Source organism: Rhyacophila brunnea, unplaced genomic scaffold (genome assembly GCF_057557595.1).
Source record: "Rhyacophila brunnea isolate RB1 unplaced genomic scaffold, BYU_Rbru_1.0 scaffold_4, whole genome shotgun sequence".
Lineage (NCBI taxonomy): Eukaryota > Metazoa > Arthropoda > Insecta > Trichoptera > Rhyacophilidae > Rhyacophila > Rhyacophila brunnea.
In genome coordinates, this window is record NW_028233068.1 from 53,805,179 (window position 1) to 53,820,802 (window position 15,624).

Consider the following 15,624-nt stretch of genomic DNA (forward strand, 5'->3'; position numbering starts at 1 on the left):
ACTTAACTCTTTATATTACTACGAAGCAGTGTTGCCAACCGTACTATAATTATAGTATTTGCACCATAATTTTCTTTTGCGTACTATGTACGATATAAAACAGGTATAGTACGCCCAAAATACTATAATTTTGAGAAATCGGAAAAAAAGTTGCCAATAGAAGAAAAACAACGCCAAAATAATCCGTGAGAACTGAGAAGCAAAAAAAAATAATCCCCGTGTCTAAAAAGGGTGACGTTAATTACTTAAGGTGACGCATCAGTGAAACGCCAAATAATGTTCAACTGTACGCGCGACGAAAATTTGTACTTGCTTCGCATTCATTGAGAAAACGTGGAGTCGGACGCACGTCACTTTGCTGCGTGATGGCGACGGGCCAATTAATTCTAAAATCGTGTAAAGATGACTAAAAACTTTACCCATTTACTTTAAAAAGCAAACATGTCAATGAATATATTATTATTGATACTAATAGAATAATAAACAGAAGATAAAATGGACGTATGTTGGATTTATATGAGAAATAATATTTCGTTTGACAGGCGTCATTTTCACCCGCGACCCGCAATCCGCACATCGCCTAGCAACGATCTTTTTAGACCGTGCCTCAACTAATGCATGGCCTTAACACAGCAATTTACAAACTGGGAGTCGCGGAGTATTGCAAAGGGAGGCGCGAAAAGTTTAACACAATTAATGTAGTAGCCACAGGTTTGCAGTTTGCAAATGCATAGTTTATAAAACGGCCGCTAGTTATAAACTACACAAAAAAACAGTCTTATAAAAGGTTGTTTGCAAACCTTTCTGCAAATATGGAGACTAATTTTATAATCCCTCACTTTTATACTATTGTGAAACGCAATGGCTATCTCGTAAAAAAATGAAATAAAAGGGTCAAATTAATCAAAATGTTGAAATTTGAGGCAAATTTGTTTAGGAACGATAATTTTGTTGTTAAACTTGTTTATTTGGTTGAAATTTGAAAAAAAAATGAGTGAATAAATCAATCCAAGGACCACTAATGCATTCACTGATTTAAAACGAAGGCATTCATAAAAAAATTGGAGCTTAGGAAATCAAAATGACAAAAAAGAGTTTGCCATGTCTCCACTTTTAAATGATTTCTACGCCAGATATATTTAAACAAACAAAAATCTATTTACTGAGTTCTTGGTTAGTTTGCTAATGCACTTTTCACATCATTAGGTATTTTATTAATAGCAAAAAAAGTCGCCTGCGGCGCTGCTTTGTTTCGACACTATTAAATATTTTAAATATGGGGTAGAAAAATCCTCACCCGGGGGGGATCCATGATAGAATCCATTTGTCAATGAACGAAGATGAATTTGGATTGACTACTATTGAAATTGATTGTGCTAATGAACAAGCACATTCGTCAAAAATTAATGTAATATAAATAGTAAAACCTTGTTTATTTTTTTTTCATTTTTGTATTCAGAAGTAGGTACATTGTTTATTTAGAAAGGTGGTTTAATGAAATAAGGGGGGGAAGGCACCTAGATTAGATTTTTTTAAAAGGGAGGCGTAGTAACATAAATTTTGGAAACCACTGACTTAACATTTTAATTTTGTCTAAAAAACCAGACGTTAATTACCCTTCATGGATATTTTGTCTAAAAAAAACAAGACGTTAATTACTTACCCCACGTTTAATTTTTTTTAAATGCAGAAAATTATTGGTCACTCAACGCGTACTATATTTTTTGCCGAAATACTATAATTTTGAAGGCACTGTACTATAATTCCACTTTCAAAATATGGCAACACTGCTACGAAATGAATTCTTTTCTTCTCGTCTATCTCAAAGATGACTGTATACTTATTTGGAGTGGATTCGGCGTTGCCTAGCATACTATAATTAATATAGTTGAATTCGTGAAAAATTTAAAGTACTATAATTTTTTATTTTACGCATTATGCCAAAAATACTATAATTTTAAGGATTAGAGACGAAACTACTAGGTATAGTTTTTTCAGAAATACTATAGTTTATAGATTTTTTACGCCTTTGTTCTATCAAATTAGATAAAGATGACAACTGTAACCGGGCGTACGCGCTCAGCGTGGGTCAAAATGGAGCTTTTATTCTATTTTCAAAACATGATCCTGGACATTCCTTAAACGTTGTAGATAATCTATTTATATAATTGTGAAGCCTTATTATCCTTTATATTTATTTTAAATATTTGATGACTGCATAAAGTACTTTTATTACATAAAATAGTATTCTTTTAAACCTCTCGCCCTAATGTTTTAGAATATAGTCATATTTCAGTACATAAATGTGCAGTGGTGTTAGATTTTTTTTTTAAGATTTTTTACATTTATTAATTTTTAAACGCATTTATAAAATCATCAGTATAATTTATGTCGACATTATTTTAGTGAAATATTTACGATAAAAAATTATATTGATAATCTCTGTGATCCCAAATTTGACAAGAATTAGGCATTTTATTATTCAAAAAATGGGCAAGATTAACACATTTAAAGATAATTCTAAAGATACTAATTATAAGCTATGTCTTTGACCATTCAAGTGTGATAACAGTGATGCCAACCGTACTATAATTATAGTACAATACTATAATTTTGATTTTGCGAAAAATTTTAAATACTATAATTTTACGCCAAATATACCAAAATACTATAATTTTAAAGGATTCAAGACGAAAAATGTTCCTGCACTATATGTTTTTCAGAAATACTATAATTTTTACGCCTTTGTACTATAATCAGCATAGAAAAATATGGCAACACTGTGTGATAAACATCCTACGAATAATGATTGTTTTATAATAAAAATATAACTAAAAATAAGGTAGTGTTTTTTTGAAATACGCCATTTCTTTTGGCATTCCCCAGTGGTTAAGCTACAACATACGGCCGTAGCCATAAATTGACAAACTAAAACTAAAGTAGGGAGTAAGATCATGATAATGCGCGTGTTTGAACGTGTACCGTTTAAAAAAAAAAAATTTTCGGTTAGGTTACAAAAGATTTTTTTACAATTGTAAAACAAATGTGAATTTGTTACATATTTATGTCACGAATAACGTTATTATTACATTTTATTTATCGTCATATACTCATATATATTATTAAAATTTAGTTTATTAAGTTTTCAATTTTTGACTAATTCATCGTTTTAATATTTTTTATATTTAACTTAAAAAACATCGATTTTTATAAAAATATAAATATGTATAACTTGAAATCCTTTTTATTTTTATTAAATTTTATTTTAGGTATGGTCCCTATATTTTTCCGCAGGTGTCTCTGCTGGTATAAGGATCCCATCTTATTATTACATATTATTTTATGGTCATATTTATTATTAAAATTTAGTTTATTAAGTTTTCTATAATGTCATAAAGAGATTTTTGACTAATTCATAGATTTAATATTTTTCATTTTTATTTTAAAGTAAGTACATAGATTTTTATAATATACATGTAAATATGTAACTTTGTAAATTGGTGTGCATATCCTCCACCTGCGATGGGTATGAAGTAAAGCTAACTACACATAACTCGTGAATTGAAATATGTACTTATTTAGTTTTTTTAATATACAACTAGGTATATAGGTACTTACTTAATATTATATTTTCTTATGGAATCGGAACCGAACCCAAAGCAATTTCCTAATGGAACCAAGCCTGGAATTTATTAAAAAAAGTAGTGTTTCTATAGATCTGATGGAATTTAAAATGTGTAGTAGTTACAGATAGGAAGAAAGTAAGTAAGTAACCTTTTCTTTTGAATAAGGAAAACCTGCAAGTAGTTTGTTAAATAATACGAATTTAGATTTCACTATTGAATAATGTTGAAATCAGTGACATTCCGTAGGACTAAGCAGGCCATGCGTAGCTTGGGGATAGAAAATAAAATTAAGGCAGATAGTTCTAATATTAAATTATACATCTGTTATAGTAGATTCATTGTAGGTACATGATTTTTTTATTTGTGAAAGTATATATTATTGGAAGGAATTATTTAGGGAAAATTAAAATTTGCTTATTTGTTTTTTATCATAGGGGGAGAATCATTAATTGCGTCGGGCCTATACGTCAATAATACACAGTCGCTTATACACGTTTCGGAGCAGTGTTATCAACCGTAGCCGTATTACAGTGGCGAAGACTCCATACTAGGCGATTATTTAAAGCCTACCTTCTTAAGAAAAATATTTTTTAATTGCATATTGACATATTTATATACTTAATCACTTCATTATTTTATGTTATATAACAATAATTTATTTTGCCAACGAGATCGCATATGTAGGAATGTATTACAGTATTACACAGTTTACAAAACAACTGCAAAGGTATTAAAAAAACCACAGCGCGCCGTGCCATAAATTAAATAATAAACGCCGCGCCGCGACTTCTCGGTAAATAAATTTCCGATTATGTTTGGAATAATTCTGAGTTTTTTTCGTATGGACTTTACGTCTCGTAACCTCAGCAAGTCTGCTGATTTGTACGAAATGAGGCAAGCTCCTTTCGCAGAGCCTAAAACATTCGCGCATAATATTGTTGTCACGACTGCGCACTTTGTCCAAAATCATTAATAATTAGATAATTAAAATAATAATTTCAACGGCGTTTAATCGAATATTAATAAATAAGTAAGTATAGATTGTTTTTAAAAATAAAAATAAATTTTATCTAATGATTTTTGATGCGTATACATGTTTTGAAAAATACGTATTTTAAACACATCGCTCATTTTTATGTCGTCAATGAGTTTTTGAAGTTTCATTGAATTAGTGCGTCGTTATCATTTATTAGTGTGTGCCTATTCATTAGTAGTAAATATCGTACTATTCTCGTAAGTATACCTGACAAGTGTACTCTTTTTATCATATCTCCACAGCCTACCTCTTTCCAAAAGTCACCCTTCGCCACTGCCGTATTATGATATTAATTACCGTAAAATATAATACATTTTGATTCAGTGAAAAATGAATAGTACCTACTTAATATAATTTTATGCCAAAAATTCTATAATTTTGAAATATTCAAGATGAAAAATGTTCATATACTTACTATGTTTTTTTTCAGAGATACATAAAATCAGCATAGAAAAAAAAAACCGTTTCGGAGGCTTTCGTTCGATTATAATAATTATTATTATTATTATAGATTTTTTGTTTCCGTAATTTTTAATGAGCTTTTTGTAAAACTATCGTATATCACAACATTTAACCGAAAGAGTTTTTCATATACCTTATAATATATATTATGAATACAAAAAATACAGGTAGGTATAGATTTTTCTGAAATGTTATAATTTATACGCACTGTCCATAAAATGTACTATAACTGTGTGAAAAAAGAGATAGAAACACCGCCTCACCTTCTCCACTTCTCCATGGCAAAATAATAATAATTATTATTGAGTGTAGGTACTTAGGTCCTAGGCCTAGTGCAGGGACGGCGAACCTATGGCATGCGTGCCAGTAGTGGCACGCGGGATGATTTTGCATGGCACGCGAATGTTTCATTTTGAAGAGAATAGAAATTAGTAAGTATTTTATATATATTTAAAAAAAATATATAAAAAGATTTTACAAATAAATATAAGTCTTACCTCGTACTTACTACTTATATAATATTTAAAAATTATAACGACATAGCCATGCGTATTTTCTTCGGTTTTTCATATTATGTTCACCAGACGATGCGCAAACGGAAACGGCGAAATTCGTACATAAATGACAAATTGCATTGATGTATTAAATTAAGTAATTGAAGGCAAATCCTTTTCAAGAATAATCATTACGTGTAATGTAAATATACAATTGCATTGGTCGGTCCATGGGATCGGGGAATTAAAAATAAAAATATTCAATCAACAAACCTTATGAAATTAATTATCGCCAGTCATTCAAATATATTAACTGCTTGTTATTTTGCCTCAAACATAATCTCTAAAACCATTCAGTGATAGAGAATAATACCTATAATATGAAAGAAGACTGGTTTAAATGCTTCCACGGTCTCTTTGACTAATTTGAAAACAAGGAAAGAAAAGTTCAAATTATAAAAGATATGCCTTCGGCTAGAAATAGAAATACGGTGAATGATAGATTATCAAGAACTCAAAATTACAAAATTTTTAAACTTTTTTAATAGAATTCTTAAAAACTATTTTTTATATAACCATAATATTAGTCATGGAAAGTATCATAATTAAATCATAACATATGTGAGGAAAATGAAATAGGTAGATCTAGGATACATATTTTTTTTCTGTCTTCAAGACACGGTCAAAAATGAAAACTGTCAGTAATTTTAAATAATACACAAAGAGCTTAATTTTATTTGTATTTTTCATAAATCATTTTTGTTATCTTTATTCGTTTATATTAAAATATTATACATGCACTTATTTTGGCAAATGTTTTTTTTTAATTTGAAGATAACAACGTAGTCTAGCCACACTAATAAAGTAAATCACAAAGAACTTGTTTTATTTTTGCCGTTTCTGGCAGCGATCGAAATGGAAAATTTTACGAACCGGAGCGCTCGATAATTTTACCAAAATATTAACATTGTTATCTAATTTTACCTATATGTATTTTATAAAAACAAGTATTTTAGATTTTTTATTAAATGAATTAATTAATTAAACCACGAGACGGAGCGATAATTTTGGAGATTTTATGAACCGAAACGGCGCTCTGATGCGTTCAGGTCCATTTCGAGCCATGGTTTCTAGCTAACACTTATTAATTCACTTGGGCATTGGCCATATCATTGTAAAGGTCTTTTTATTGATGGTTGAAAGTACTGACGTAGTATGCCGTTTTTGGCAAACGTCAATAATTATTGACAGTTTACATAAGTGACGAAATGAATTCTCAGATTCTTAGATTAGATGAGATCAGAAACATTATATTAGAAAAAGTCCCAAAATTAAAACTGGACCGAGTGGGACCCTAACTCACATTTTTCACATCTAGTCAAAGCTATTGACCCGGAAAGGAAAATTATGGAGTATGCCGAAAATATTGTTTGCGTCCAGCCAATGAAATATAGGGTTTCGAGCCATTTTTCGGTAAGTACCTAAATTAAATTTGTTAAAAAAAATATTGGGGATTCTCCTAATTGGTACTGCAAGTGAGTCTCCGAATGGTTAAATCCGCGCATATGCAATAATTTGTCAACGGAACACAGTTATAATGAATAATGAATTCAGTGCTTGAAATGGACAGGAACGCAGCTCCGGTTTGTTAAATTCTCGAAACCAAAGCTCCGTTTCGTGACAAATTTATAAACTACATTATGGCTCGTGAATTTTCAAATTAAGTTCATTTGGATGAGGTACTTACATATTTTTTCTGAATGTTTAATACGATACGCACTGTAGGTATTATAACAGAAAAATCGAAAACACTTTAATATTTTCAGAAAATAAATTATCAAGCGCTCCGGGTCATACAATTTTCTATTTCGAGTGCCGATGATGAGACATTTTAACGTAGGTATCGTATGCATGTTTTACTATTCCTGCAGTATTATGTTCTCCTTGAGAAGGTTGCTTATAATTTAAAATGGTAAACAATATTTATAAAATACACATATTATGATATCGTTAAAATCGACTGTTATATATTTTGTATCTATTTTTCTCACACCTTTGTTGTTCAATAATATCTAAAATTACAGGCTACTACATTTTTACTGCTCCGGTGTAGTGAAAATAAAGACACTCATTACCTTTTGCATGGTCATTACTACACATTAAAATAAATGCACATAAACAGGAATTAAAAATATGTATTACAAGAAACAGCTTTCAATCATTGTTATCGTCATATTTACGTATTTACATATTAGGTACTTATATACATACATAGCACATAACATAATTATAATAAAAAGATCAAATAGGTAGTTGATAATGATTACGTTTACAAAAATGATTGATATTATTATTACTTATAGTAAACAAGTTACCGGTATTATTATTAAGAAATAGGACAATAATCCATTTTGGACATAATATCTTCAGACTTAATTGGCAGTAGGCTTTCACGTCAGTATAATAATTATTAATAATGATAACCGGTGGGGAAGAAAGATTTTAGAATGAAATCCACACCGGCATTAGCGAAAACGGAAGAGTTCGGTTAGAATTGGAGAGAAGGCTAGAACAACGGATCCATACTCGGAGGAAATGCAGATGCCATTCAGCAGGGTATGCCAGCACGGGGTGTATAGGGAGATAAAGGCGACCACTAGACGGCGTAATCAATGACATTAATATGGACGAATCATCTGGAAATGAAAATGACACTCACTTTATTGTCGGGTCTGCCGAATGGCATAATCTGTTCAAACGCCATTGCAATAAAGGTGATATTGCTATAAATTCCTGATGCTTTTTGTTGGGTCTGCCGAATGGTTCGGTTCGAACGGGTTCGCTCAAATGAACATTGACATTGGAAACACTGCTCTGACGCCATTACAATAAAGGTCACATTGCTATAAATTCCCGATGCGTGATATCGCATAATGGAAATTGCGTGACGTCTACCTATACATGCGAATGCGCGAATTTACTTGCTAGCTACTGTATTGAGTGCGTCGTCCATTATTAATGTCATTGGGCGTAATGGGCGCCGAGCTTATTAAGCTACTCCGAGCTTTGGCACATAGTATTTTATATTATTCTTTGAAAGCGTGTGTAGAATGCGTGATCAAGTATGTTTATTGATACTACTTCAGCTTGCCACGCTCCTTCGACAGAATACATGACAAGCACAAGGTCGCTCCGTTTACTGCGGTACATCGACACGATTCGTGCATAACAGTGTCCAACATTGCTGCGCACTTAGGTGCCTATATCGTTTCTGTAGCGTCTGTCATTGGGTTATACTGGTTATAGTATATATATATAAAATATTTAAGTGTAGGTACATGTATTTCAAGCGTCTTTAGTCGACTAATTAAAGAGTATAGGTACATTTCTAAATCCGCAAGTCATGGGTTTGAATCCCATGTCTGGCAAATTACTCTTTTTTATACATAATAGTTTATGCTTGGTCCAGGGAATGCACAACTATTGTAATGATCAGCAATCATACAATATTTTTCACAGTGAAGCATAAAATGCAAAATATTTTAGTATAACACACGGGGAGTTTAGAGTTTAGACTTTAGACTATACCTACCTAGAAACAGTCTAGAGATAAAACATAGCATGTCGTAAAACTTTTGGCAGAGCTTTGGAAGGGAGTTCGGTGGTTAAAGTGCTGTCCAGTGGAGCGATGGGGTTTTTCTAGGACCAGAAGTGGAGCCAGAACACGAAAAAATACTGATTCACAAGTTTGACCAATTTATGGTCTAAATAAACTGATTGTTCATAACAGGCAAATGATTGAAGATGATTTAAGGTAAAGCCTTTACTGAGCCGTTTTTAAAGAGGTACCTAACGGAAAAATACAAAGCTTGCAATTTGAGATATCTATTCTTTTGATAATTTACAATTTCAACTATATTAATTAATTAATAAATATGTGTCTGAAAATATTAAAAAGAAAAACATTTTTTTATTTTAAGTCAAAGATAAACTTACAATTGTAAAAAATGTAATAAAATGTGAATTTGTTGAATCGGACCGCACCCTATTATTACATATATTTTATGGTCATATTTATAATTAAACCTTAGTTTAAGTCTAAGCATCACTTAAGAGATTTTTGACTAATTCATAGTTTTAATATTTTTTATATCTATTTTAAAAAATATAAATGTGTATAACTTGAAATCCTTTTTATTTATATCAAATCAATTATTTTTATAAATATAAATAAAATATTTTATCAACAAATTCACATCTTATTACATTTTTTACAATTGTAAGTTTTTTTGTTAATTATTACAGTTGAAATTGTAAATTATCAAAAAAAAATCTCAAATTGCAAGCTTCGTATTTTTCCGCTAGGTTCTTTTTAAAAAAGGATCAGTAAAGACTTCACCTTAATAGCTGTCCGCAATTCTATATTATGATGACATTTTATGACATAAATACCATCTATGATATTATAAACAACATTTAAGTAATTCAAATCAAACTTTTAATTATAAAAATTGAGTGGATCTTGAGCAGGGTTTTTGATATCGGAAGAGTTGCAGCAGAATAATTTTGACAATTTGATCTGATTTTGTCCCCTATTTTTTAGCGTCGTTGACAGCGATTCCAGAATGTTTTTATTATGGTTGTATTGATAACAATATAAATATAAAATGATGCGCAGCTGTTGATGTTAAGTTTTGGTTTCGATTATGAATACACAACACTTTTACTTGTATTGATGTGAGTATTGATAGAAATGAATCTACAAAGCGAAACGATTTCATCATTAGTAACAGCCCATGTACAGTAGTGTAGTTTTCGTGAAACAGTAGTCTAGCAGTAGCACAGAAAGAGAAACACTCAGGATTTGTGAAAACCCAGAATAGAGAAGTCAGTGCCATATTACGCATTGGATTAAGAGAGGCGTACAACTTAATAATAAGTCATAATAAATGAATATTTTTTTTTTGTATAAAAATATTTATTTAAAATTTTTTTCATTACGACTAAGTATAAAATTAAATAATCACAGATGTTGAGACATAATATGATTGATGATTGTTAATTTAACTAATAAATTAATACTAAACATTATTAATCTCAGATGTGTGAGCATACATACATATACAAAAATAATTAGAGTAGGTATTATTATTTATTTTGTAATCACCTAAAGCTATTTCACATAATTAGTATATTACAAAAAAACGTACAAAAACATTTAATCATTTCTCGTAAAAAAGTACAAATCATTCAATAAAAAATATTTGGCTACATATTTTTTACTTAGCGAATAGTTTTGCTCATTATATGCTATACCAATTATTTTTTTATTTAATTATTTTATCACTACTTTAATATAAAAAAATGTTACTTATATTATTGTATAGGTAATAATAATAATATATAGATATGTGGATGAATTCACATTGTAATACTTAATATGGATCCATTTAGTTGTATTGGTGGATAAAATACAAGCACAGTATAAATTCATTTTAGCAAAATAATTTGTAACTTAGTGTATGGAAGCTCTCACATTTTTGTCAAAAGCACTCATTATATCACATATAGTTGTTGAATTAATTATGGAAGATTTTAAATATTCAAAACATATAAATATTAACTTATTGCGAAAAAATATGTACATTTCATTATAATGCATAAATTTTCATAAATTTTGGTTGTGGATTTAATTAAAATTTTAAGTATTTCGAATCTATTATCTACCTACTTACATTTTCTATAATTCAATTACTTAATTCTAGCTTTTATGTTATATTTAATTAAATATGGTCACATTTATATTATTATACATACATAGTATTATAGTTATATTAAACTTAAATATTAAACATGCTTCTTGAGAAAATAAAGCACCTCATTTGTTATGCCAAACTAAATTTAAAATTTCGGTGGGTATACCGGGAACAATTATCCCGATAAAAAAAATCCCGGCTCTGTGGGCTATCGAAAAAATTCGGCAAGAATTTTTAAATAATACCTTTCAGGTTTATTAATTAATGAACAATTATTTAACCTACTATTAATTAGCTATATTTTATATTATTATATGTACATGTCAAAGTAACTCTCGTAAAACTAAAAATAAAATATTCAATCGAACACAATATAAAGATTTTACCGGTTAAGTTAAGACATTGCCGGTACGGGTAAGAGATTTCCGTTTGAAAAGAAGTATATAAAACTACTTTTATTATTATAACTAGAGATGTTACTTATATTTAAATAATTGTATACAAATTTCTTGTTAAAATACCCGTAAATCATCAATGTGTATTTAAATCCTTGTGCATAGAGCAAATTTTGTGATAGAATTTAACAAACAGGTTTTCATAAGCAATACAATCTTAATCATTAATGTGCTCGATTGAATTAAAAACTAGCCTCACAGGCCTTTGCAAACCATATTTTCAAGCAACACATAATAAAAGTATAGTAAGTAATTATAAAAACATGAACACAAAAAAAGGTTATAAGGAAAAACTTACCTAATCGTTTTTACATCAACATTTTTAAGTAAATTATTAATACCGATTGTCATAATATTCTGGTATACAGGTACCTACGATAAGGTGACAGCCCTTAAAAAATCATAAAAATATGTTCTGCATTTTGAATGATCATAGTATAATATATTTAAAACAATACAATTTTATTATTGCCTTCTTCATTTATATCTTACAGTGCCCAATAGGAAGAGTACAAAACTATATTTCATATATCAAATAAAATTAGGGTCATCATCTTTCCCGGAATATAATGAATGAATATATTTTCAATTTCCAAATAAAATTAAATATTGCATTAAAATTTATTTATCATTATGGTAATTTTATTTTAATTATCTTTACGAAAGAAATATATTTTTGGGTATGATAGCACCCGTATTATCAATAATAATTAATAATCAACAGGATTAATAATTATTTATTCAAAATATCGCTCCAAGACTTCAATAATATTTGGTAAACTGCATTAAGCTTTGATCATAGTGGCAAAAGCTGAAGAGTTTTAACAAAATTTACATGCAAAGGCAAGCGTTTCTCACTAGCACTATGTATAATCAATAATGTCTACAGCGCGTATGCTTCACGCTATTTCATTGCTTTCACCAGCGAGTTTCTTTTCCTTTTTGCTTGGTGTTCCTTGGAGAAAAGCTTCTTCGATATCTTGAAGAGTTCTTCCTTTCGTCTCGGGGAGGAAGCAATATATAGAGCAAGTTCCTATTAAAACAACGACGCCGTATGTGAGGAATGTTCCTTCTACTCCCAATCCAGAGAACATAGCTGGAGCCAGTTTAACGACCACAAAGAAAGCAATGAAACAAGCTGATGTGCATATTCCCGATCCTAATCCTCTCAGATCTGCTGGGAATACTTCACCCGTCATCACCCATGGAAGTGGATTAAGACCGATAGTTGTGGAGATGATGTATCCAATTAGGAATATAAGTGGCACCCAAGATGTGGCAGATCCTGTATATTGGTATCTTGCTACAATATATTTGAAAGCGGCAAGCCCGAATAGTGATATGATACTGAAGATACCACTAGCTAATGCCAAAGGACGTCTTCCAACTACTCTCAATATGATGCATGCTGCAAGGGATACCGCTAACCTTACACCATCAACTATCAAAGTGGCCGCGTATTCATCGATACCTTCTCCAAGAGTGCTCTTCATGATTGTCACCGAATAAAAAGCAATAGCATTTATTCCTGAGAATTGAAGAGTCAAGTAGAAAGTAATCATTATCAATAGAGGCTTGTAGAATTCCGGTCGCTTGAAAGTCTCAGCGAGATTCCTTAGTTTCGCCTTACTGAAGAATGGAACGGGAACCACTGCTAATAGGCTCTGTCTTGCAGCTTCTTGTTTATCGAGAAGTGCTTTTAATTCTTCTGTTGCCTCGATGCTATATCCTCTCAGAGACCTAAAAGACTTGATAGCGGCGGCAGTTTGTCCTTTAGACGCAAGCCAAGATGGACTTTCTGGTGCAAATGTCATCATGACGTAGCTGATCAAAGGAACTAATGAGCTGATCGCCGCTGTCAATCTCCAAGTACAATAACTTCCAATAGCATGTACCGCGAGCAATCCTACTGATATAGCCAAAGCTATACCGGCTAGCAAGAACCCTCTATATTTCGGATCAGATATTTCTCCGATGTATACAGATCCCACGGGCCCCAGGAGTCCTACACAAAGTCCAGTCAAGAAGCGGCCGGCGAGAAGTTGAGGAAGTCCAGCAGTTGTAGCGATAAGAACCCAGCCAATCACGAAAGGTGCGGCGAGTATTAAGTGAGTTAGACGTCTTCCACATGGTTCCATCATTATTCCGGAAATGATGCAGCCAATGAACATTGGCAGAGCAGCGATGGACGCTGTAACAAAAGGGAGAGAAATTATATTACTATGAGTTGAAATAAATATCTTTAATTATCATATATTATATACAAAAGATTTAAAATATATTAATTATCGTATTATTTGGGGAATGTTGCGCACTATTTCACTATCTACATTTTATCATGGTTTCGTCGAGATTTATGAAGCTGTATGTGGCGGAAAACACGGAAATGGAGAATGGTGTTAGATAAGTACAAAGAGCGAGGGAATTTTTAATTCCGCAAATCACCGCTAATGCGATATAATGAAGTCTCTAATAGTATAACTACATATTATTCAAAAACTTATGTGCTCGATTAGTTTGTATCAATACAGCTTACATACATATGTATGTGTTTAAGACATTTAAGTCGTGGTTATTTGAGATGACTCTTTGATATTATATTCTCTTCTTCCTTTTTTAGATTACGGGTAGAGAATATAGTTAATAACAATAACTGATCATGATTTAAAATTATTTATAAACACATTCGATATTAATTTGTGAAGTACCTATTTGCATGTTTGTTAAGTGCCTACAGGGCTTTTTTTTTTAAAAATGTGCCGTAACTCACTTCTTGCCAAACAATTTTAAATGTCATATATTTGAATAAAAGTATATAGTGATTTACATGGTACCCACATCCTGAAGTGAGCCCCCTACCTATCACTATGGTTAAAGGCAGTATGGTGCTCTATACTCTATAGTGGCGTTTTTCAAATGGTGTTCGAGGTAAAATTAAAGGTATTCAGTGTACCAACAAACATTAACCAAAAAATGCAATTGTACAACCACATATTTTTTTTATTTTTTTAGATTTTTTTTACGATTAGAGCAAATTTGTAATGTGCGTTATTCAAATTATCTGGTCGATCCCCCAGGCTAAAGCCGTGTCAGCCTCCCCTTTGTGGGGGTCATGGTGATTTCCAAAGTTCAGTCCAATTTTCGTCTGACAAATCGTCTTTTCTTATAGTTAGAGTCTATGGCCGAATGTCTTCTTCCACTGAGTCACCACGGATCAATGTATTTTGAATGATCGAAAAGTGTCAAATGTTGTCCGACGAGTTTGATGACCAAAAGTGCCGAAACTGTTTTGGTCTTCAACGGAGCTCTTATTGGGATAATAATTAGATTCATTTGCGAAAATTCGCGTTCACATTCACTTGAAGAAATGGTAATAGAATTCAATGCACATATCAGGATATGTTTTTTCATATGAGATGATTCAGGAAAATTAACTTGTACTGTGTAATCGCGAACAATGTCTCATCTAATTGCATTTGAAAAATTAAAAATACCGTGAAAAAAGGTGCCGGAACGCCATTCCACCGCGTTACATTACAAAAGAAGCCCTGAGTACCTATATAACAATATGACGGGACATTAAATTTAATGAATACGTTTATTATTTAAGTATTGATACATTCAGCTATCGAGAATTCTATTAGTTGGTGATAATGTTATTTTCTGATATTCTCAACGTAGATATAAATGGCCTCCGATTGAATGCTGAAAACCTCTGGATGAACTAAATATTCTGCCATACGTGAAGCAATTCGTGGCGCCATGTCAGCGAGTAAAAGGAGTGTCAGCGACGTC

At 31.2% G+C, this 15,624-nt stretch overlaps 1 protein-coding gene across 1 annotated transcript in view; it reads right to left on the bottom strand.

Moving 5' to 3' along the window:
• Window positions 1-12,513: 12,513 nt before the first annotated feature.
• LOC147067527 (trehalose transporter 1-like protein) overlaps window positions 12,514-15,624 on the bottom strand; it is a 37,589-nt gene continuing 34,478 nt past the window's right edge. The window contains exon 4 of the mRNA XM_085954532.1: window positions 12,514-14,020. Within this exon, the coding sequence (XP_085810658.1) occupies window positions 12,729-14,020 (1,292 nt within the window). The 3' untranslated portion in view covers window positions 12,514-12,728. The remainder of the gene's footprint in view (window positions 14,021-15,624) is intronic.